At 45.8% G+C, this 21,247-nt stretch overlaps 1 protein-coding gene across 1 annotated transcript; it reads left to right on the top strand.

Annotated features, from left to right (window-relative positions):
• Positions 1-305: 305 nt before the first annotated feature.
• LOC147883502 (nucleic acid binding/RNA binding protein) lies at positions 306-19,789 on the top strand. Its single transcript, XM_087399562.1, has 8 exons — positions 306-593; positions 717-785; positions 1,390-1,515; positions 1,698-1,780; positions 2,211-2,286; positions 10,478-10,669; positions 10,860-10,988; positions 19,274-19,789. The coding sequence occupies exons 1-8, from the start codon at positions 516-518 to the stop codon at positions 19,433-19,435; spliced, it is 915 nt and encodes a 304-aa protein (XP_087255688.1). The 5' UTR covers positions 306-515; the 3' UTR covers positions 19,436-19,789.
• Positions 19,790-21,247: the final 1,458 nt, after the last annotated feature.

Below are 21,247 nucleotides of genomic sequence, written 5' to 3'. Positions count from 1 at the left end.
TATGCACGTAATCTTGCAAAATTTTATGTATGAAAGTAGAGAGGGGACTTAGGAAAGCTCGTGGACAAAATTACAATAATACCCTAAGGAGTAATCCTACACTGAGTGAGCCAAGCCAAGCGGTTCCACTGTTGGAAGGGGTCATCAAACTTCAGAATTTCTCTTTTGAAATTAAAGATCCCACCTTGAGACCAGCAGAGCGGGTCTCCAACCCGTCGTAGACGGGTCAGGCTACTCGTTATGTTGAATACTATAGTTTTCACAAGGTTAAATGACTCGTGTGTGTGTAGGCTACTCGTTAGTTTTCACAAGGTTAAATGACTCGTGTGTGTGTATAAATATTTTTTCTCGTATATATGTATGTACTCTTCTTGTGTGGAGAATTGCACTACTACGAACCGGCAAAGCATCTAAGAACGCTCAAGCACAGTGCCCGCCTCTGATTTCACATGCCTACGCTGCCTTGATCCTTTTGGACTGTCGTCTGCCTTGCCTTTTTCGTCCCTGCCTTTCACATGGCGGACAATGAGGACGAGGTTTCAATCGAGGAGCTCGAATCCAGTCTCGCCAGTTACAAGGAACAACTGGAACACGTAATATTCTTTTTTCTTTCCGAAAATTTGTCCGCGTTTTCTGGAAGGAGGCATAGGTTCCCATTCGCTTCGGCTTTTTCGCTTCTGTTCGTTTCGGAATTGATTTCGAGTACATTTTTCCAGGTCGAAGGGCTTCTTGCTGCGGATGCTGGGAACGAAGAGTATGAAGATTTACGGAAAGGTTTAATTGAGGTAAGACTCACCGAATCAGGTACGATGTATGAAGTGGTCGATTAGGGTTTTCCTATGGGTCCAAAGCACGTTCGAAAGAGATAGTGGGTGAGGGAAGTTTGCAACCACGCAATTTTAAATTCTCAGTGTTAATTATTGTCGAATAGTAAGGGGCTCATAGAAGACACCACACTACACATACACGAAAAGAGTGACGAGTTTTAGCCAGTCAGTGTCCTAAGGAGTCAGCAATGTTGTTCAAGCAGGGCAGCACGATACAGCTGCATTCGAGACAGGACCTTTGTTGGAGTTGCTTTGCAGGTGAGGTGGTTTGCCTTCTTCAACCACTGTGGTACTGTGTCCGGGCCTTTCAGGTCACTGACAATTGCTCTGAATTCCTCAGGGCTAACCGTGGGTTATAGGCTCAATTCTGAATTCTCCATGCGATGGGACATGGACCATTTCTAAATCCAGTCAACTGTGGACTGGGCGTCTACGTATTGGCCAATTTGCATGCTTGATTTGTTTAACAAGTGAGAACTATAGTGTACTTCAGTTTGTATGATTGGAGGAACCGGGATGCTTGATGTTAAACAATGCTAGCTGATTGTGTTGGATGATGAAGGTGATCGAGCTCACTCAGGACCTGCTATCGTCAGCTCAGCAAGCAGAAACAGCTGGATTCCGGACGGGGTTGGACTCACCATCTCATAACAGCAATGCTTTGGATACCCATTCTAACACTCTGCAGGTGAGGTGTTGCAATCTAAGATGCTTCTCGATTGTTTTTGCTTGTTGGAGCAAGCTGTAGAATGATCTTTGTCACAATTTGATGCCCCAATATATTATATGTTGTGCAGTAGCTGCTTGTTTCTGCTGTCTTTCCAAAGAATGAGGAAGGGTGAATTAATGTAGTATCCTTGTCTGAAACAGATTCCTGATGTATCTCAAGATATTCCTGGCAGGCTTGCAATTGGTACCAACGTCCAGGCTGTGTGGAGTGAAGATGGAGAATGGTGAATATCACACTCCGTTTCTGCTATGTTAAAGCTAGTTAAGAGAGGACAATTGATATGAAGAACAGGAGATAATAAATATACCTTTTGCTCTCCTGCAATTTAGATGTCCCATTAACAGATTCTGAGGAAGGGTGTAAAAGAGAACGGTTTTTGAGCATCATCTGCGTTCCTCTAGATTGTGTCTTGGCAATGCTGCCAGTTGGAATGTTCTTTGGGTCAAAAATTGGTGTCATTGTCCTTTTTCTCACCACTGTTGTCCACATTGTCATCAGTCACTTCTTGTATTGAGAATTGCTATGTGTGCCTGCTGTGATTGCACCTGGCAGAGATACACATGCTCACCAGAAATTGGCAATTGCCTTGTATTCTCCATGCATGAAGGGGATGTTAGGTAGGATTCCATTGACTTCTGTTCTTCTTATTGCAGGTATGATGCTACAATTGAAGCTGTTACTGCTCTTGGCTACATGGTCTCTTATGATGGATGGGGCAACAAAGAGGAGGTGAGAAAGGGGCATGGTTTGCTTGGTTATGGCATTTGTGAAAGCTCATAAAAGTGTGTCTGCATGATCATTACTCAAGTCAATTTTGCTAGTTTTACTGAAACGGAGCATGATAATATGTTCAAAGTATCTAGATTGTAATCTAGATTGTATTACCGGCAACAGGTGTAGCTTGCGCTTCAGCTTGGAAGCCTGCTCATTATTGCATGCTTACTGTGGGTATTTAAATACATACATGTGCGTGCAGTTCTATATGATCCACACCCCTGCTGGATATTTTTGCCATGCATTGAGCTGCTGATGTCTGGTAAGCCTCCGGATGAAGTCAAGGGTTTAAAAAAACTGCACTTTTATTGTGCTGAACCTGGGCAGGTTATGGGATTCATGTACAAATTTGCTGTATAATTGGAGATGCAGGTCATCTTCTTCAGCCGACATTCCATATAGATTGCCATAATTACTGGTGCAGAGTGTATATGTGTATACAAATGCCTGGATTCTGTATGGATGTATTTATACAGTATATATGTCTATCTCTACTGCTTTTGGTCTGAACTCTTACTAAATGGCTTTGTCAAGCCAACAATAAAATAGTATAATGGACTGCGTTTACGCTTTTGCTTGTGATGGATCTCTGATGAGAGCTCTCAGCCCTCCTGCTGATCTTTGTTCTTAGAAGAGAAGCGGACAACTTTGCCCTCATAATGCTGACTAATATAGGTCTGTAGTCCTTGGGTCAGCTCTAGTGTATTTTTGCTCAATGCCCCTCCTTGGAAAAGTGTCAAACTTTTGGCAACAACCCATATGTGTTTTGGAGGTATCATGATGTTTTACACTATTTTCCATATACTTATGAAGAGATTTGGACTACTTTTTGATTAGCTTTCTCCTTTAGTGCTAGCCTTCGTCATGGCTGAGTTTGCCCTTCACCTCCGGAGTGCCGACAGAAACTCAGAACGAAGACTTTGTATAAATGGATGGTCAAGTATGTGTGGGTGTGTGGATTTGTTATACTTTTATACTATGGTCTACACCCACTGTTGGGCGCTGATGATGTCAGTGGGGATGTCATAGTAGCTAGTCCCTGTTGGAGAGGTCACCGCCCCATCTGTAAGCCCCCATATGAGGAGAGCATGGGGGGGGTGTACCTAAGCACAAAAGCATGGCACCCAGGTGCTAGTGAAGGGCCTGGCAGAGGCAGCTCAAGGAGCCTTCATGGCAGGATGCAGTCACGGAAGAAGCGACTTGGATGGCAAGGGTTGCAGGCAGGATCTCGACCTGCAGCAAGCCCTGGACAAGGCGCATTGACAGCAGCAGGAACAGCAGTGCTTTGGGGCCTGGAAAGAAACCTGGCAGGCCAGCACAGCAGGCTGGAACAGGCCTCACATGGAGGCAGACAGTGGCGCAGGGCCACGTGGCAAAGAGGGGGATCAGAGGCTGGACTGGACCCTATATTTATAGGGCATCTGCCCTTGAAAGGTGGGCCAAGGGCCCTTGTATTGAGAGCCCCAAAAGGGCAGCCCACAGTCCCATAAATAGGGAGCTGTGGGTCGGTTTTGGTCGGCCAGGGGCAGGGGGCTGAACCGACCAGCAGTCGGCCCTTTCTAGGGCTGCTGGGTCGGTTGGCTGGCCAGGCTCTTGGGCCTATATAAAGAAGGCATTCAGGCCTCATTTTATCATCATCTGGAGCAGCAATTCCACCAGCAGAAGGAGCAGCAGCAGGGCTACCTTTGGGCCTACAGTCAGGAGGAGAAAGAAGTACCTTGTGCTGCAGACTTAGCTTGCAGGAAGCTGCCCACCTAGACTGGTTTCCAGACAGCAAGGTGGAGAAGATCATTCTAGACGGAAAGTCTACTCACGCTCGAGGTGGAGCACGCGGACTCTAGTCTAGAGATAGCCAGCAGATAGGAGAAGGACTTTGTGGTAAGATCAGAGGACCACACCATTGGTGGGACTCTGGATCTGTCTCTCTTGTATTGTGTCCATAGTTGTGGATGGAAATATATTATTTGGTGGTTTCTCTATCTAGTTTGGTTCATTGTCTATTGATGAGTCTGCAGACCTATTGAATGCACATAAGTAAAGAAGTTTGTGATTCCACACCCACACCGCACACTGTGTGAGCTCCTGGGCATTATTTCCGCTGCGTGTACCCTCTGTTGGGTCATTTCTAACATGGTATCAGAGCCCAAGTAGGAGGCTCACAGGTGTGGGAGCTTGAAGGCAGGGACCTTGCTGAAGGACGACCCTGATTCAGAAGCTCTAGGGAATCGACTTCCACGACTGGAGGATTGTGCCCTTGCGAGAAGGAGGGTGACTCAGGTTCAGTCAGGTGCGTTCAGAGTTCTGGTTTACTGAATTTGAGATTGGTTGACTTTGCTGTGTGGTATATACAGCAGAGATGTCGCCATCTACAGCCTCTTCAGCCCCTGCTATCCCTTCCTCCTCCTCCAGTTTTCTCTCTTTCACTATCCCTAACTTTGGAGAGTCTGGGAACCTAGACGGGACTAATTACCCGATCTGGAAAGTGAAGATCCAGAGTCATTTAGTGGCTCGGAAGTTGTGGAAGCTGACCACGGGAGAGGAGTCGAAGCCGGAAGACTTGGTGGACAGTAAAGGGAAGGTACTCATGGCAGTAGACAGAGAGGAGCTTGAAGCTTGGGAAGAAAGAGATGCCCATGCCCTGGCAATAATCATAGGGACTACGGCGGACTCTGTTCTTCCGCATATCCAGCTGTCCGAGGCGTCAGTAGAGGCGTGGGCCACCCTGAAGGCTCTGTACGAGACAGATAATACCTCCCGGATCGTGCTTCTTCAGCATCAACTCTACAATCTTGATATGGAAGAAGGTGATACGGTACATAGCCATTTGACGAAGGTCAAGGTGGTGCGGGATCAGCTGTCAGCAATTGGTCAGAAGACGGACTCATGCCATCTGGCCTTGATGGTACTGAGGAGATTGCCTCGGAGTTTCAAGAGCTTTGTTATGGCTGTGACAACAGGACAGAGGACCAAACCTCTGACATTTGAGGAGTTGTGTCCATTACTGTTACAGGAGGAAGCTCTACCACGAGGACAAAGATGACAAGGCGATGCTGGTGAAGGATTCCGCTGGTAAAGGAAAGGGCAAGCCTAACGGTGGCAAGTCCAATAAAGATGACTCTGACGATGAGGGGACTTCGAAGAGGAAGCACAAGAAGTGTTTCTATTGTGATACGCCCGGACATTTTGCAAAGGACCGCAGAAAGAAAAAGGCGGATCTGAAAAACAAACAGGAGTGTGACTCAGATTCAGAGGGAAAGGCCAAAGCTAATGTGGTAATCGAAGAATTGTTCCTGGTAACATCACCGAGTGTTACCGAGGTCAGATATGTTGATCCAGAAGTCACAGTAAGGATGTCTGACATAGAGATGTGGATCGACGAGGAGTTAGATGCCTTTGTGAAGGTGAAGGGCAGTATGGAGCGCTTGGTACCTTCCAGGTGTGTAGCTGTTGACACTGACACGAGGGTGGATTCCATGGAAAGCCCTGGGGTCTCATGGTCAGATGGATGCTGGAGTTCAGAAGGGGACAATACAGGATTACACAGGGTCTTGGCGGGTGCCTCATTGAGGTACAGGGTTTGCTTTCAGAGCGAACATTCAGGCAGTACAACAGTCTGGTATGTATTTGATATTCTGCATTTGAGCCTTTATAGCATGCTGTGGAGAGATTTTGCTCTTCCTTTGTCTCAGGTGATAAGAGATTGGAAGGAATTGGCCTTCTTCGAAGGCAAAAGGGGAAGTATTGGTGCTTCTTCAAATCTCGGACGCAGATTGCTAGAAGGTGGTGGACAAAGAGTACTGAAGCCAGAAGAGTACCTGCTTGAGAACTCAACGAGAGTTCATGGTCCAGGATATCTGGAAATATTCATTGCTTGCAGACCTTGCCAAAGGAAGGACGGGTTGAAACAGACCCTCAGAGCATGGTGCCTGGAAGACTCCAGGTTGTTCACTCATTATGAGGGGGATGACTGGAAGATCGTGACGGCTGGATTGCTCGAGTTCAGAGGCGGGAATGCGACTGAAGGAGGTGGTACCAGGAGGTGCTACCAGAGATGGACCTGTGTACCAAGATGGTGTGCGGAAGCAGAACCGGACCTAGTGGAGCAGGAGCCACTGGATGAAAAGCCAGGAAAAGATTTCGACACCGAAAGGTTCCAGAGGACTACGACCAGGGAGTTACTGGAGCATCTTCATCGACGTGTTGGCATTGGGCTGAGATGTGTCGGTGAGAGGGGGTGTTGGAGAGGTCACCGCCCCATCTGTAAGCCCCCCATATGAGGAGAGCATGGGGGGGGTGTACCTAAGCACAAAAGCATGGCACCCAGGTGCTAGTGAAGGGCCTGGCAGAGGCAGCTCAAGGAGCCTTCATGGCAGGATGCAGTCACGGAAGAAGCGACCTGGATGGCAAGGGTTGCAGGCAGGATCTCGACCTGCAGCAAGCCCTGGACAAGGCGCATTGACAGCAGCAGGAACAGCAGTGCTTTGGGGCCTGGAAAGAAACCTGGCAGGCCAGCACAGCAGGCTGGAACAGGCCTCACATGGAGGCAGACAGTGGCGCAGGGCCACGTGGCAAAGAGGGGGATCAGAGGCTGGACTGGACCCTATATTTATAGGGCATCTGCCCTTGAAAGGTGGGCCAAGGGCCCTTGTATTGAGAGCCCCAAAAGGGCAGCCCACAGTCCCATAAATAGGGAGCTGTGGGTCGGTTTTGGTCGGCCAGGGGCAGGGGGCTGAACCGACCAGCAGTCGGCCCTTTCTAGGGCTGCTGGGTCGGTTGGCTGGCCAGGCTCTTGGGCCTATATAAAGAAGGCATTCAGGCCTCATTTTATCATCATCTGGAGCAGCAATTCCACCAGCAGAAGGAGCAGCAGCAGGGCTACCTTTGGGCCTACAGTCAGGAGGAGAAAGAAGTACCTTGTGCTGCAGACTTAGCTTGCAGGAAGCTGCCCACCTAGACTGGTTTCTAGACAGCAAGGTGGAGAAGATCATTCTAGACGGAAAGTCTACTCACGCTCGAGGTGGAGCACGCGGACTCTAGTCTAGAGATAGCCAGCAGATAGGAGAAGGACTTTGTGGTAAGATCAGAGGACCACACCATTGGTGGGACTCTGGATCTGTCTCTCTTGTATTGTGTCCATAGTTGTGGACGGAAATATATTATTTGGTGGTTTCTCTATCTAGTTTGGTTCATTGTCTATTGATGAGTCTGCACACCTATTGAATGCACATAAGTAAAGAAGTTTCTGATTCCACACCCACACCGCACACTGTGTGAGCTCTTGGGCATTATTGCCGCTGCGTGTACCCTCTGTTGGGTCATTTCTAACAGTCCTTGCTATGCGTGATGGAGTTTATGGTTTTCAATCTTATGAGTGACTATCGTGAGATTGAAACTGCACTATGTTGTGCTTTTAGAGGATGAGTTTGGGAACGTTCTTGGATTCATCTAGGTATATGCTTCTGCCGTATTTGCGGACATGCAAATTTCACCTTGTGAAGTTTTCGTCCAAGTTGCGGCCTATTGGTATTGCGATAATTCTTTCTATCTTAAATGGTGCGTAGCCCTATCAACTAGATTTAGATTTAGATGCTCGTTTGGGAGAGACTAAAACGAAATCGTTTAGACTTCACAAGCAGCTGTAGCTTGAATGAAGAGATTTGGACTACTTTTTGATTAGCTTTCTCCTTTAGTGCTAGCCTTCGTCATGGCTGAGTTTGCCCTTCACCTCCGGAGTGTCGGCAGAAACTCAGTACAAAGACTTTGTATAAATGGATGCTCAAGTATGTGTGGGTGTGTGGATTTGTATGTGTGAGAGCATACTTTTATACTATGGTCTACACCCACTGTTGGGCGCTGATGACGTCAGTGGGGATGTCATAGTAGCTAGTCCCTGCTATGCGTGATGGAGTTTATGTTTTTCAATCTTATGAGTGACTATCGTGAGATGGAAACTGCACTATGTTGTGCTTTTAGAGGATGAGTTTGGGAATGTTCCTGGATTCATCTAGGTATATGCTTCTGCCGTATTTGCGGACATGTAAATTTCACCTTGTGAAGTTTTCGTCCAAGTTGCGGCGTGCTGGTATTGCGATAATTCTTTCTATCTTAAATGGTGCGTTGCCCTATTAGCTAGATTTAGATTTAGATGCTCGTTTGGGAGAGACTAAAATGAAATCGTTTAGACTTCACAAGCGAATGAAGAGATTTGGACTACTTTTTGATTAGCTTTCTCCTTTAGTGCTAGCCTTCGTCATGGCTGAGTTTGCCCTTCACCTCCGGAGTGCTGACAGAAACTCAGTACGAAGACTTTGCATAAATGGATGCTCAAGTATGTGTGGGTGTGTGGATTTGTATGTGTGAGAGCATACTTTTATACTATGGTCTACACCCACTGTTGGGCGTTGATGACGTCAGTGGGGTTGTCATAGTAGCTAGTCCCTGCTATGCGTGATGGAGTTTATGGTTTTCAATCTTATGAGTGACTATCGTGAGATTGAAACTGCACTATGTTGTGCTTTTAGAGGATGAGTTTGGGAATGTTCGTGGATTCATCGAGGTATATATTTTCCATATACTTATGCCTATTACAATACAGTCCAGTTTAGTTTTTGGCGACAATCTGTCAAAAACGGCTACAAAATCTCATTTTAGTCAAATCCTTGGCGATATTTTGTCTTATTCCAATGTGTGTACCTTCCCTCATATCTTGTGATCTGTTCTTTCAATTTGTTTCAAGCCCCTCTCCCTCTCTAGATGGTAGAATAAACAAGAAACAAGTCTATTTCAGCAAAGGAGTAGGTACCTTGTCCATTGTTAATCCATCTATATTTGAATTTCTACTTCAACCCATATACAGTGTTAAATCTCACGCTCACATGCCTCATTCCTTGTAAAGTGCATTTTTTCAAATGTTAGTGCTTTAACATGAGAGTGATGATTAGTGTGTCTCCTTTTTTGCGATTAGAATAAGTTGCCCGCATTTGTCCCTCTTTTTTAAAAAATTCTCTCTTCATTCAAGCTGCATGAATTTGTGTTTTCTTTTTAAGAACTTTTTTGGACTTTCCAGTGGTTCTTTTTTGGTGGGGGAGCATATCCCCCTCCCACCATCTCTCCCCACTGCCCTTCTTCCCGCCTGCCCTCTCTATTTCTTCCACCGTGACTGCCCTTCTTCCCTTCGCCGCCCTCTCTCTTTCTCCCACCACGGCCACCCTTCTTTCCTCCATCGCCCTTCTTCTCGCCGTGGCCGCCCTTCTTCCCTGTGCCGCATTTCTTCCCGTTGCGGGTGCCCTCCTTCCCTCCCACCCTCTCTCTTTCTCCTGTGGCTTCCCTTCTTCCCTCCCATCCTTCATCCCTTCCTCTCTCTTTCTCCCTCTCCTGCTGCCTTCCTTTTCTCTATCCTGTCTCTCTCTCTCTTCTCTCAATTTCTCTCTCTTAACTTTTTACAAAAAGTAAACATGAATTCCAGTGGTTTTCTCTTTCTTTCTCCCAGGTGGTGTGTGGGTTCGCATGCATGTGTGTGGAGCTGATTGGGATCGGTAGAGGTTGGATGCCTTCCGTACGGCAATGAGTTTTCAAGTTCTTTGATGTATTCTTCCTAACCCTTTGGGGGGAAAAGACCTCCCCTGGCATTTCCTTTAGTGCCGAACATGGAATTCAAACATACCCTGTCCAATATGTATTGAATCTTTGCTTTGGACTGATAAGGAGGCTGTAGACATTGGTGCCTTGCATACGATCCTGGCTCCCATCCTGTACCTATCTAACTTTTCAAGGTGGGATGAAAGAAGGTACCGCAGCATGGAATCCAAGTAAAAATTTGCCATGTTAACATTGCAAAGTGGTGCTTTAGGTAGATTCTAGATGGGCTAGTGTATGCTTGCTCCACTTCACCAAAACCAGGTTATGATTTTTGTCCTCGTAAATCAGTTATTTACCTTTCTGTCCACCTCCTTTTAGGGTGGTTTGGTTGGGGGATGGGCGTGGGGGCAGGGGGCGGCAGAGAGGTTGTTTACGTATTGCTGACCAGATAAGTGACATTGGAGGGGTGACTAGCCAAAAGGATTGTGGGATGGAATCAGGGGCTTGGATATTGGCCCCTGGTTTGTGGACAAATGCCAGACGCTAATAGGGGTATTTAATCTTTCAGGTGGACATTGAGAATGTGAGAGAAAAGGATCTAGGCAATTCAGAAGCAGATGCAATTTTAGCAGCTGAGAGGGAAGCAGAGGCAACACGATTGGCAATCAAGCGGAAGATTGCTGAGGCTGCAGAGGTGGACGTGCTTCCCAAAGGGCTACCCCCCAAACTGCGGATAAAGCCAGAAGATCCTGAAGATGTGGTAAGGATGCTTCCCTTATAGTGTGTGTGTGTGTGTGTATAGATAGATAGATAAATGGATTTCACCCCAAAAAATAAGTGTGTAGATAGATAGATATAGACTGCTCATCCAGGGGTGTCCTTGATTAAGGTATGGACTGTCTTGGGGTTTCTTTCATGATTGAATAATGTTGTCAACTTAATTGTTTCAGAGAGCTGCAAAGAAAAAGAAGATTCATGCTTTCAAGTCTAAAGTGAGACTTGAGCAGATGGAGCTTGCACAGAATAAGCGTCAGAATGCTTGGCAGCAGTTCCAGACTTCCAAGGGCAAGTCCAGAAAGGTAAATTATTGTGGTGCTTTTTATGTGAAGACATTAATAAACTTTAAATCATAAAATAGTACCTTTGAGGAATTTAAGTGAAAAAAAGAATACGGGTAACTCCATGAATTTTGAGTTTCTCTCGACAATGCCTACAATTCCGTTTTCTAAATGTAAAAACGAGAGGATACTTTTATGAATGAGTCCCCAGGCTATATAATTTCCCTTTGGAGGTGTAGCTTAACATCAAAGCCTGCAAATTCCTGAAGTACTGTTGCAAGTCCAAACTGGAGGACCATGACTCTTTCTTGTAGATGCATGCAAATATTCCCATGGGAGTATAAGAATAAGAATTAGGCATTAGCATATTTGGAAAGACGTTAATGAGTACATAAATTTTTGACTACTAGTATGTACTAGTCTGGGTCTTGGTTGCATTATCATGGGCATCTGCATGGCATCACTGCCTTGCTGGCAGCAGCCCCGACAGCAGATGCAGCAGACAACAGTGCATTCATACAGCCTGTACAGGCTGCTGATGTCATCCGCAGGCTGCCATGTGCAGCAGCTGCAGCAACAGATACAGATGGCCCAGCAGCAGATGATGACATCAGCAACTGGTGCTGACATTAGCAGCTGATGTCAGCCAACTGAGTCAACATTTACATGTGGCAGGTCAGCTGGCTGCCAGGTTGGCTGGTCTCTCAGTTTCAGTTGGCTGACTTGGCAGTGCAGGGCCAACAAAAGGGACCAGAAGCCCTCATTCTGGGAGAGTCAAAGCCAGAGCAAGAGCAGCTCCAGACACAGTTCAGCATCAAGCCCCTGCCTGGATGCCTGCAGGGACGGCCATTCTCCATCCTCAGAGAAGGTTGACCTTCAGATAGTGGTTGTTGCCTACGGGCCACAGTTGTAACCAGCCTTTTGGTTTAGTAACAAACAGCAAGTACTCTTTATGAAGGGGGAGCCTCATTTCTTACACACACTCACAGCAAAGAACATGAGTTCTTGTGTGTCTTCTTCTTTACAGTTCATTCACTCCATGTAGTAGAAAGTTAATAGGTTAGAGAGAGCAAGGTATGACATATCGCCTATTACATTGGTCAGAGCTTCAGATTTTCCCCTAAGTGTGAGAGTGCACAGATCAAGAAAGGCAGTTCAGTTTATGGTACAGGCATGCTCCGGTAGATCCACCCTGAATACAGGAGCGCCTTTCAATTTAGACATGGAAGACAAGGCGGCTTCAACTCTATCCTCATGAGTTTCCTCATGTATTTTTTCTTTGACTATAGCCTTACCTTTTCTAGCCCTTCCCTTGCTTTCCCTAATCATTTCATCTCTTTTTGGACTCGTCATTTTTAAAATGAGAATTTATAAGAGAGAAAAATGCGATGCCCACTTCCTTGGTATTTGTTCGAGCTCTTATTGATTCGTAAAACTCCTCGCTGTCCACAAAACTCTGGATATGCAAACGGAGCTTCCCAATGATGGGGATAATAGGTGTACTGAACCCGGGACAAGGCCAAGCCTGCCTCACTCATGGGTCCCATCTCTGCTGCACGGATTCCCAACTTGCCTACTAACTCAGGAGAAATAAAATTTGCACGAGCCCCTAGGTCAAAGGAGATCAAAGACATCCCGTCTCTCACGTTGCCCCATGCTCTGCGTAACTCTATAGCATTTCCATTTCGTTGCCTGCTAACTCTGCGTAGTGGGCTTAGGCTTCTTGCCTTTCTGTTCATTCCTATCATCATCCCCCCTTTAACTTGCGCTTTGGGCATTCCCGTCGTGCATGCCCCTCTTCTTTGCAATGAAAGCATTTGTTGGCATCCATTAAGGTCTAACTTTGTTCACGCAACAGCCGGTTAGAACTTGGCCTATCACGCTTCTTCCCTTTATTGAAAGGAGCCTTGGAAACATTCCCTGGCTTCCCTACTTTCTTAAAATTATCATTTTTACTGCTCTTGTAACCAATAGTCTTCCTAAACAACACAGAATCAACCGTAGTTGCATATTCAATTAACTGTGACATGTTGGTTACTCTGGTCTTAGTGCATTTGCCATTAATCTCTAATTTCTTTGGGCAGCCCACAATAATACTTCTCAGTTTGCTTTGATAGAGACAACACTATATGGATGCTTGTTCGGTGGACTACTACCTTCCACGTCAATAGCATGATCCTCAAGCCTTTCAAGTGGAAGTTCCCCTGGCAAAGAGTTAGAGATACAATCCCCAAATTGACTGAGGAAATTTGTCGGCTCTTTATCCAGCTTAGAGAAAACAAGCTGTGGATCATTAGATTTGCCATTCTTTGCAAAAATAAGTACGCAAAAAAATGATTTGTCATTATTGAGCAAATAGCAAAAGCAGATACATCAGGGATTAATCATCCCTTGAGTTTGACATCCAAAACACGACTCTTTCCTCTATGCATCAAAGTGATCTTTTGCTTGTAAGTATCTAGTATAGCGTGAACCTTGTGACACCAATGAGACAGCACAGTCCTCAAATGGCATGATATAGAACTCCTCACTGTCCACAAAACTCTGTATATGGAAGAGAGCTTCCCAATGGTAGGGGTAATAGGTGTACTGAACCTAGGACCAGGCCTGCCTCACTCATGGGTTCCATAGGACAATCCTGCCCCAAAATTGGCCGACACCGCACCCTTGCTGGCCGACTCAGCCTGCCCTCCAACCGACCCCACCAGCCCTTGTTTATGGGGCTGTCGGCACCCCTTTTTGGGGCTGTGTGCTGGCCGACCTGGTTGGCCACTGACCAGCCAGCCCAGCCCTATTTAAGGGCAGGGTACTGCCCTTTGCAGCTCCCCTTTGCTCCATGGAGGTCCCAGCCCTTGTGGACTGCACTCCCCTGCCATGTCTCAACGCTGTTGCAAGATCCAATCCTGTCCACAGCCAATAGCAATCTGCTGGTCCTGTTGCAGGCCTCAATCCTGTTCACACACCTAGTCAAATTGTGCCTCTGGATGATCCCGCCTTTGTTTGCTGTGAGGTGCTGCCCATGTGGCAGCCCCCCTCTCTCCCTTCTCTGGCCTAGATCTCCCTCGTCCATGCTCTCCTCATTTGGGGCTTACAGATGGGGAGGTGACCTTTCCAACAGGCCTTTCTTTCCTCACATGACATCCAAGAAGAACCTGGCCTATCACATTTCCTTACTCTATTGAGAGGAGCCTTGGGAACATTCCCTGGCTTTTCTGCTTTCTTAAGTGCCTTGCATACCAGGTCAAAATTATCCACAGCTTGACCCCCCAAATATCTTGGATGCACTGGGGGTTGGGGAATAGCTTGCTGCCCCTAATTTCCATACTATAAATTATTGCCTTGTCCGTGCAAATCAACAGGAGGACCATAGATAGACTGTTGCGATGGACCACCCTGCGCATGTGGCATAACTGATGGCTGTCCATTAAGTGGCACAGAACCATATGACTGTTTGAACCCCACTCGGTTCCCCTGAAAGTGAGTGTCTCTTTTTCTTAGTCTTCGGAGCAGCTTGCAGAAACTCAGCAAACCATGGGTCTTGAGTAAGCTGGGCTAGTGTTCCCACTGCACTAAGCAACTGTGCCTTTAAGTATACATCGGCCTCCTCTGCATCATCATCCTCCCTAGACCCTTTGGACTGAGAAACATTCACATCAAAAGTATTTGCAGCTTGCTGTCCATCTACACTTTGATCATCACGAGAAGATCCCTCTCAACTCAACTCCTGTCTGCTCTCTCTCTCTCTCTCTCTCTCTCTCTCTCTCTCTCTCTCTCTGCCGCCTTTTCCTCTCTGTCAGCTCTCTCTCCGCTGCCTAGCTCTCCCTCTTTGTTGCCTAGGCAGCTCTCCTCGCCGCCTAGCTCCTCCCGCTGCCCAGCTCCTCTCGCCGCCGTCGCCCACCTGTATCTGCGCCTGCGCTGCCCGCCTAGCGTCTAGCTCCCCCGTCTCCTCTCTTGCTCTTGCCTAGCGGCCCCCATTACCACAGCTCTCATCAGCAGCAGCAGCTCGTCCCGAACTCAGGTCGTGCTGGTGGGGGTGGCCTTCTTTTCACACAGCAGCAGCCTACAAGAAGTACAAGAGCAACCTATCTTCAGCCCCAGGCTGAGCTGAGCCCTGGGCTCAGTTTGGGGTGTTAGAGATAGCAAGAGGGCCCCAGTTATTCACAGGCCATCATGGAGCCCCAAAGGGGAAGACCTGTGTTTCAACCCCTATCAGAAAACCCTCCTACTCCGACATCGCATCAACACCCAGTCCATACACATTGCATTACAAGCGGAGGGTAGGCTCAGAACCACAGGAGCAGATATATTTTCTACAGCAGGAAGTAAGGGAGCTTAGACTTATGGTTGCAGCTCTTGAGAAGAAAGTGAAGGAGATGGAGAACAATGGCAAACAAGACACCATACAGGAAGTACTACAGATACACATGGAAGCAGAACCTGCACCACAGTTGTTAACCAAAGTCCATGACATGGTTACCAATGAGGTCAAATTGATCAAAGAGGAAATCTCAGCAACAATGGACAGCAAAATCAACAAAAGTGAAGTATATGGAGAGGTGCAAGAACAAGAAAAGAGGGCGGCTAATGCTCTATGTCTACGCATTGGAGGATTACATGAAGATTGGCATGAAGGGAGCCTGGCAGAAAAATTGATAATATCGTAGCAGCAACCCCTCAGATTGAATGGGACCTAAAGGCTATAACCATTGTGGCTTCTATTGGGACACAAGCTAAAGTGGTACTCAATGAACGGAAAGCAAGAATCAAGATTCTCATGCAAACAAATAAGTTGCGAGACACCAAGGTATGGATATCAGAGGAGCTCACCCCAATTCAGTTCAAGATGAAGTCCATAGAATTGAACAAAGTGAAAGACGCTCGCAAAGAAGGGAAATGGGTTGTCTACAGAGACGGAAAAGCACTTATCAAAGATTTTAAATCCAAACCCAAGGACTCTCAGTCTTAAATTGATGTAATACAGGCCGACTATCTCACCTAGTATCATGTAGCTTATCTATAATAAATTTGGAAGTGGTTATATGCACTCCCAAGAGTCTCTTAGTCTATAACTGATGTTTTGTGTTTACCCTTTTGGTGTGTGCGCTTTGTCTCATAGTCCCGCGAGAGGGCTTTTGAAGACATTAACATATATTTCTTTCTTTCTCACTGAGAGCACCCCTACACAATACATGCATCAGGAAGTCTAGCCAGCTCCTAGAGCTAATTCGCACATGCAAGCAGTCTCTTGTGACCAGCCAATCTCTTCTGGACAGCTCGTGATGTGTATGTGAAACTTTGTGCCCCGCCAGCCTTTCAAGCACTCAAGGTAGGCTATGGTGATCAGCCCGGCTTCCAAGAACAAGTCGCGACCAGCGAGCAGGCTCCTATGAGCAACCAACTCCTCTCGAATAGTATGAAGGCAATTGACTCGACCACATTAGCAATCCCTCAATAGGCTGTTATGACCAGCCTATGTACAGGATTCATGACCTCTGCCCATGAGCTCTTCACAGCCCGAATCGGATAAGCCCACGTACGGACTTCGTGATCTCTTGCCCAAGAGCTCATAGCCTGAGTCGTGACCAGCCTACGTATAGACGGAATGGTCAATTGGAGCTCTTCTCCACCTTGGAATCCATTTGCGATGTGAAGCTCGTGGATCAAATCCGCCGTACGAAAATGCGTTGTCCTTCCCGTCGGCGCCCACGTTTTGTAATCTCGTTTTTTTGAAGCCCCTTCCATTTCCGTATGCATGCACGTAGCCTTTGGAATTTAGAAGGTGCCACATGGCACCTATGTTTCAATTTGCCCCCATGCCCTCTCTATGGGGCTCTCTTTGGACCAAACAATTAAGTCACCCCCAAGGCCATTAATTCCTAGGAGGCCCTTGCACACCTAACACCCTGCATAGATGTGCTTGGCTTCCTGCATAATGAGGATATTCATCCAATGTATGTATTTTCATTATTTTTGGTAAATTCAGTAAGATGCATTGGAGTGTATGGTTGGCCTGGAGTTCTTAAAATGGAGAAAGGAGGCTAAAACCCACTAGATAGTGAGGGGTGGTTTCATAGTAGAGGCACGACACACCTCTTACTTGATGACTGAGACTTCTTGGAGGTCGTGAAGTTTTTAAGTTCAGTTATCAAAGAAGCCATGCCAAAGTGATCCGCTCGCAAAATGCTTAAGATTCATGAAGCAAATTCTAACAACGATTGTGGCAAAGATGAGAGAGACATATAAATAGTACCCTTGAAAGACTTACGATACGAATTTGGGGATTACTCATAGGGGGACTAGTTTGTATGAAACAATTGAAAAAGGTGTATGAAAGTAGACTGTTAGATTCATTGCTTGTAGTTGTTACTCCAACAAAGATTGGTGTTTGCAATGGGCACGAATCCTCTTAGCACATGCCATACAGGTCCAATATTGAGCTAGAGTTTTGGTTTGATTTGATTTTAGTAAATCCTTTAGGGACAAAATCAGTGCAAACACCATTTAATCCACCTTTGGGAGTGGACGCACAACCCTTTATCAAGAGTATTGGTAGCCTTGTCATTTAGTTTCTCTTACAAGATGCGGCTGGGGTGTTTGCATCTCTATCAGGAGGGTAGATGGTCCAATTTTTTCATTAAGGAGAGCTGATTGTTGGCCAAGCACCACTAGTTGGACTTCAAGTAGGAGACCTGAGGGGACCGTTATTGTGCCAACTCATGAGCCGTGTTGTTGAAGTGGACTGTTGGAGGAGAGTTCGACAAATTGGCATTTCACAGGGGACAAGCTTGGAGGCGCCTCTTTCTTAGAGATCCCTTCCAAAGAGAGGAATAGTTTATCTTCCTTATTCAAGGAAAGACCATTGGCGTAAGCATGATATCTCCCACATTTAGTGCACCTTTTGGACAATGCATACACCTGAGGACAATGGCCTAGCTAGACCCTGAATACCTTAGAGGTAGAGTGACTGATGAGTCTCACTTAAGAGGAGCACGATATCAAACAGCTGAGGCTAAGGTATCCATCCATCTCTAAGTCTTGCCATAAGGTACTTTGCCTCCTAGAGGACTCATTGGCTTACTGGCAAGGATAGTTCTCCAAGAATGGGGTGATAGTTAGGCTACTTAAGGATATGGATTGGAGGGGTACTACAGCCAAAGGTCCCTGTTGAGTAGCAAGAATACCATGGTTGAGGATCATAGCAGGGATTCGGGATAGGGGAATGTGGAAGGGGGAACGGGAATGCCACTAAAGTGTTTTGTTTAATTCTTTTATTGGTTTGTTTCTTCTTTTTTAGGGCAGGTTTAGTGGGGGTCCAAAGACTTTTGTGGAGGTGCAAGGGTTTCTATAGGGGGCAGGGAGAGGCATGACAAAAGAGAGTGGAGAAGGGGTGAGAGAGAGAGTAGATTTAGGTACCGAGATGCTAATCCTTGGATTTAATCCAGCGGAGAGGGGCCCTTGGGATTAAGGTACGTGGGACTAGAGGACTTGAACACTAGCAAAGGTCCAGTTGGCTATATTTAGCCAGGACGCTTTCCATAGAGCAGGATGCTTTTCTATATAAGAGTGACCAAGGTTATTGGGTAGGCATTCACTGTGTACACAGTACTGGATGGTCCGTTCTGGATCTTGAGCCTAGACTCTTGCCTTGTACATTGCGGATCACGAGATGCTGTACGCAATGGTTCCTTGGGAACAGGTTCTGGTGGTTTGGGATGCCAGATCTATAGGCATGGGCTTGTGGGAGTCTGATCGCCAGCCCATGTGCTCGGGGGTGGCTGGGAGGTGAATCGCCTGTTGATTATCCTTGTGTTTTGCTGATTGTAGTTTTGGACTGTGTTTAGGGTTAGATCCTCGAGGGGATTCTACATAGGCACCCGGGATAAGAAGGGCGATGAAAGTTCTAGTTGCAATCATGAGGAAGTGAATGGGCTAGAATAAGGGAGTCTCGAGCTGCCCTGAGAAACAAAAGGAAGGGGTCAGCGAAATGGAGTAGGCGGGGACATGGAGGCAGCAGCAGCTTTGTTGCCATCTTGTAATTTAGGGAAAGTCACATTATTGTTATGTTTGTCGGATGAATGTTACTTGAATGTTTTGAGCGTTAGCACAGTGAGGCCATCTATTACTGCTTGGTATAACGAGTTAAAAGTTTTTACTTAATGGTTTTATGATTTGGGACATTGATGCCTGCCAGAAATTTGGTTTCTAGATCCACGAACATTTGCAGTTCTTATCATAACCTATGGTTACCTAGGCAATGGAAGTTTAGTTGATTTTAACAAAGCATATTTGACATTTTTGGGTTTCAGGTGGGTTTCTTCACAGGTCGTAAGCGAGAGAGTATCTTCAAGTCTCCAGATGATCCTAAAGGAAAGGTTGGAGTTACTGGTAGTGGGAAAGGTATAACTGAATTCCAGAAACGTGAGAAGCATCTTCACCTGAAAGTGGGGAATGAAGATGGTGAAGAGTAAGCAATTTTAAGCTTAGGAGCCAGAAGACAACCTAACAAAACTGTCGTTTAAGTTCGTTCACGCTCTGCCATCCATCCCAAAGAACGTTGATGTTTCTCAAGGTATGAGAGAGAAAAGCCCCTGGCATGTGCAAGTGCAATTTCTGGGGGTCACGGAGTATGCATTGATGAAGCAGGGGGTAATTTCATGTGTCCTCCACTTCACAAGGAAGGTGGTTTTGGTCAGTTTTGATGTAATTTCAAAATTTGTAGGTTCATGGCAAATGCCACTCTTTTCTGATTAGTGTATACTTGACTTCTATCTTCTTCAACCTCTTTAAATGAGTCCATGAGCATTATAATGTCTAATTTTGTTTATACTGCTACAGTGTTTCAGTCTTTATATCAGTATGTTTCGCTTATTTCTCTTAGGTTTGGAGTTTTGTGTTCTGGACATAAAGAGTGGCTTCTGGTAGTCAATGGATGGCGTCTTTTATCGTAGGCTATGTGGAGTTGCTATGAGAGATTGGAGTATCATACACTGGTAAACCTTTTGTTTCTAGACATGGGATCTCTAATCCTGGTAATATTATAAGGTTTTAAGTAAAATGCGTGGAACTGTTGGCAGTAAATCTTTTTTGTGTATTTTAAATATCTAGATCTCATGACCAGCATATTTTGCTTGATATAGTGAGCCTAGAGTTCAAGAAGCTCCATGGATCATGGATAGGAATCTTTAAAATTTCGAGTCATTAATCTTCTTAGCCCTTTGGACATGCGCGTTTTGTGAAAGACTCATCATATGCTTTCTCCTTATAACTCAGTTGCCTCCAACTTCTCCATTCATTGCTGTCTTGAGTGTCATCTTTTGATTGCATGGCGCGTGGATATGCACTCTGTCTTGTTTGGTTGGAGCTATTGAGATCATCCAATGTCATAGTTCAAAGGCAGCATCCATCCATTTCTTGGATGCATGAAAGTGAAAGCTTCACTTTTGTCAGATGCCTTGTATATTTTAGCGCTAGAAACATGCGCGTTTTGTGCATGGTGAGAGGGAATTGGGAAAGACTCGTCATATGCTCTCTCCTTATATCTCAATTGCCTGCAACTTCTCCATTCATTGGTGTCTTGAGTGCCATCTTTTGATTGCATGGCGTGTGGATATGCACTCTGTACCTTTTTAGAGGCCCTCTCTCCCCAATCTCTTGTTTGGTTGGAGCTATTGAGATCATCCTATGTCATAGTTCAATGGTAGCATCCATCCATTTCTTGGATGCATGAAAGTGAAATCTTCACTTTTGTCAGATGCCTTGTATATTTTAGCTCCTTACGGATCGCTATAAACTTGAATGTCATATTAACAAAACGAAGGCATTTGCGAAATATCACCCCATACTAGCAAGAAGGTCCAACAATAGCACTTGAAAGTAAAGAACGTGGAGTACATTGGACAATGGCAACCCAATGCTTGCTTCTTGATGACTTTATATCACATATTGAGATGCATCAATTCTTGAATATGCTAAATTTTTTCCCATGTCTCTTTGTAACTAGCTATTTCATGTGTTAGGCTTGTAAAACTATTGGAGCATATAATTGGATTAAAGCCACAAAGCAAGGTAATCATGCAATACCTGAGGTGGTTGAAGTTCAGGCATTGAAGAAAGAGGTAACTCGTTGCTTGAAGTTAGATTTATCTTTCTATTGGAGTTCTCAAGTAGTGGTCACATCAAAGAAAGAAGAAAATCGAGACATTCATATTAATGCATACATAAAGAGCAAACTAGTTTTCGTTGCCATACCAAGATGAAATATTAAGTCATGTGGTTAGGAG

This window comes from Dipteris shenzhenensis, chromosome 28 (assembly GCF_047967505.1).
Source record: "Dipteris shenzhenensis isolate YYH24624 ecotype China chromosome 28, Dip_SZ_1.0, whole genome shotgun sequence".
Classification (NCBI taxonomy): Eukaryota; Viridiplantae; Streptophyta; class Polypodiopsida; order Gleicheniales; family Dipteridaceae; genus Dipteris; species Dipteris shenzhenensis.
Note: the sequence above shows the minus strand (reverse complement) of the source record. Positions and strands in the feature narration are given on the sequence as shown.

Bases quoted from the DNA above. Each gene is read 5' to 3' on its own strand.
- LOC147883502 (XM_087399562.1), top strand. From the start codon at position 516: ATGGCGGACAATGAGGACGAGGTTTCAATCGAGGAGCTCGAATCCAGT. The intron at 786-1,389 runs GTAAGACTCACC...TGGATGATGAAG, and splicing joins TACGGAAAGGTTTAATTGAG to GTGATCGAGCTCACTCAGGA. The intron at 10,670-10,859 runs GTAAGGATGCTT...TAATTGTTTCAG, and splicing joins CAGAAGATCCTGAAGATGTG to AGAGCTGCAAAGAAAAAGAA.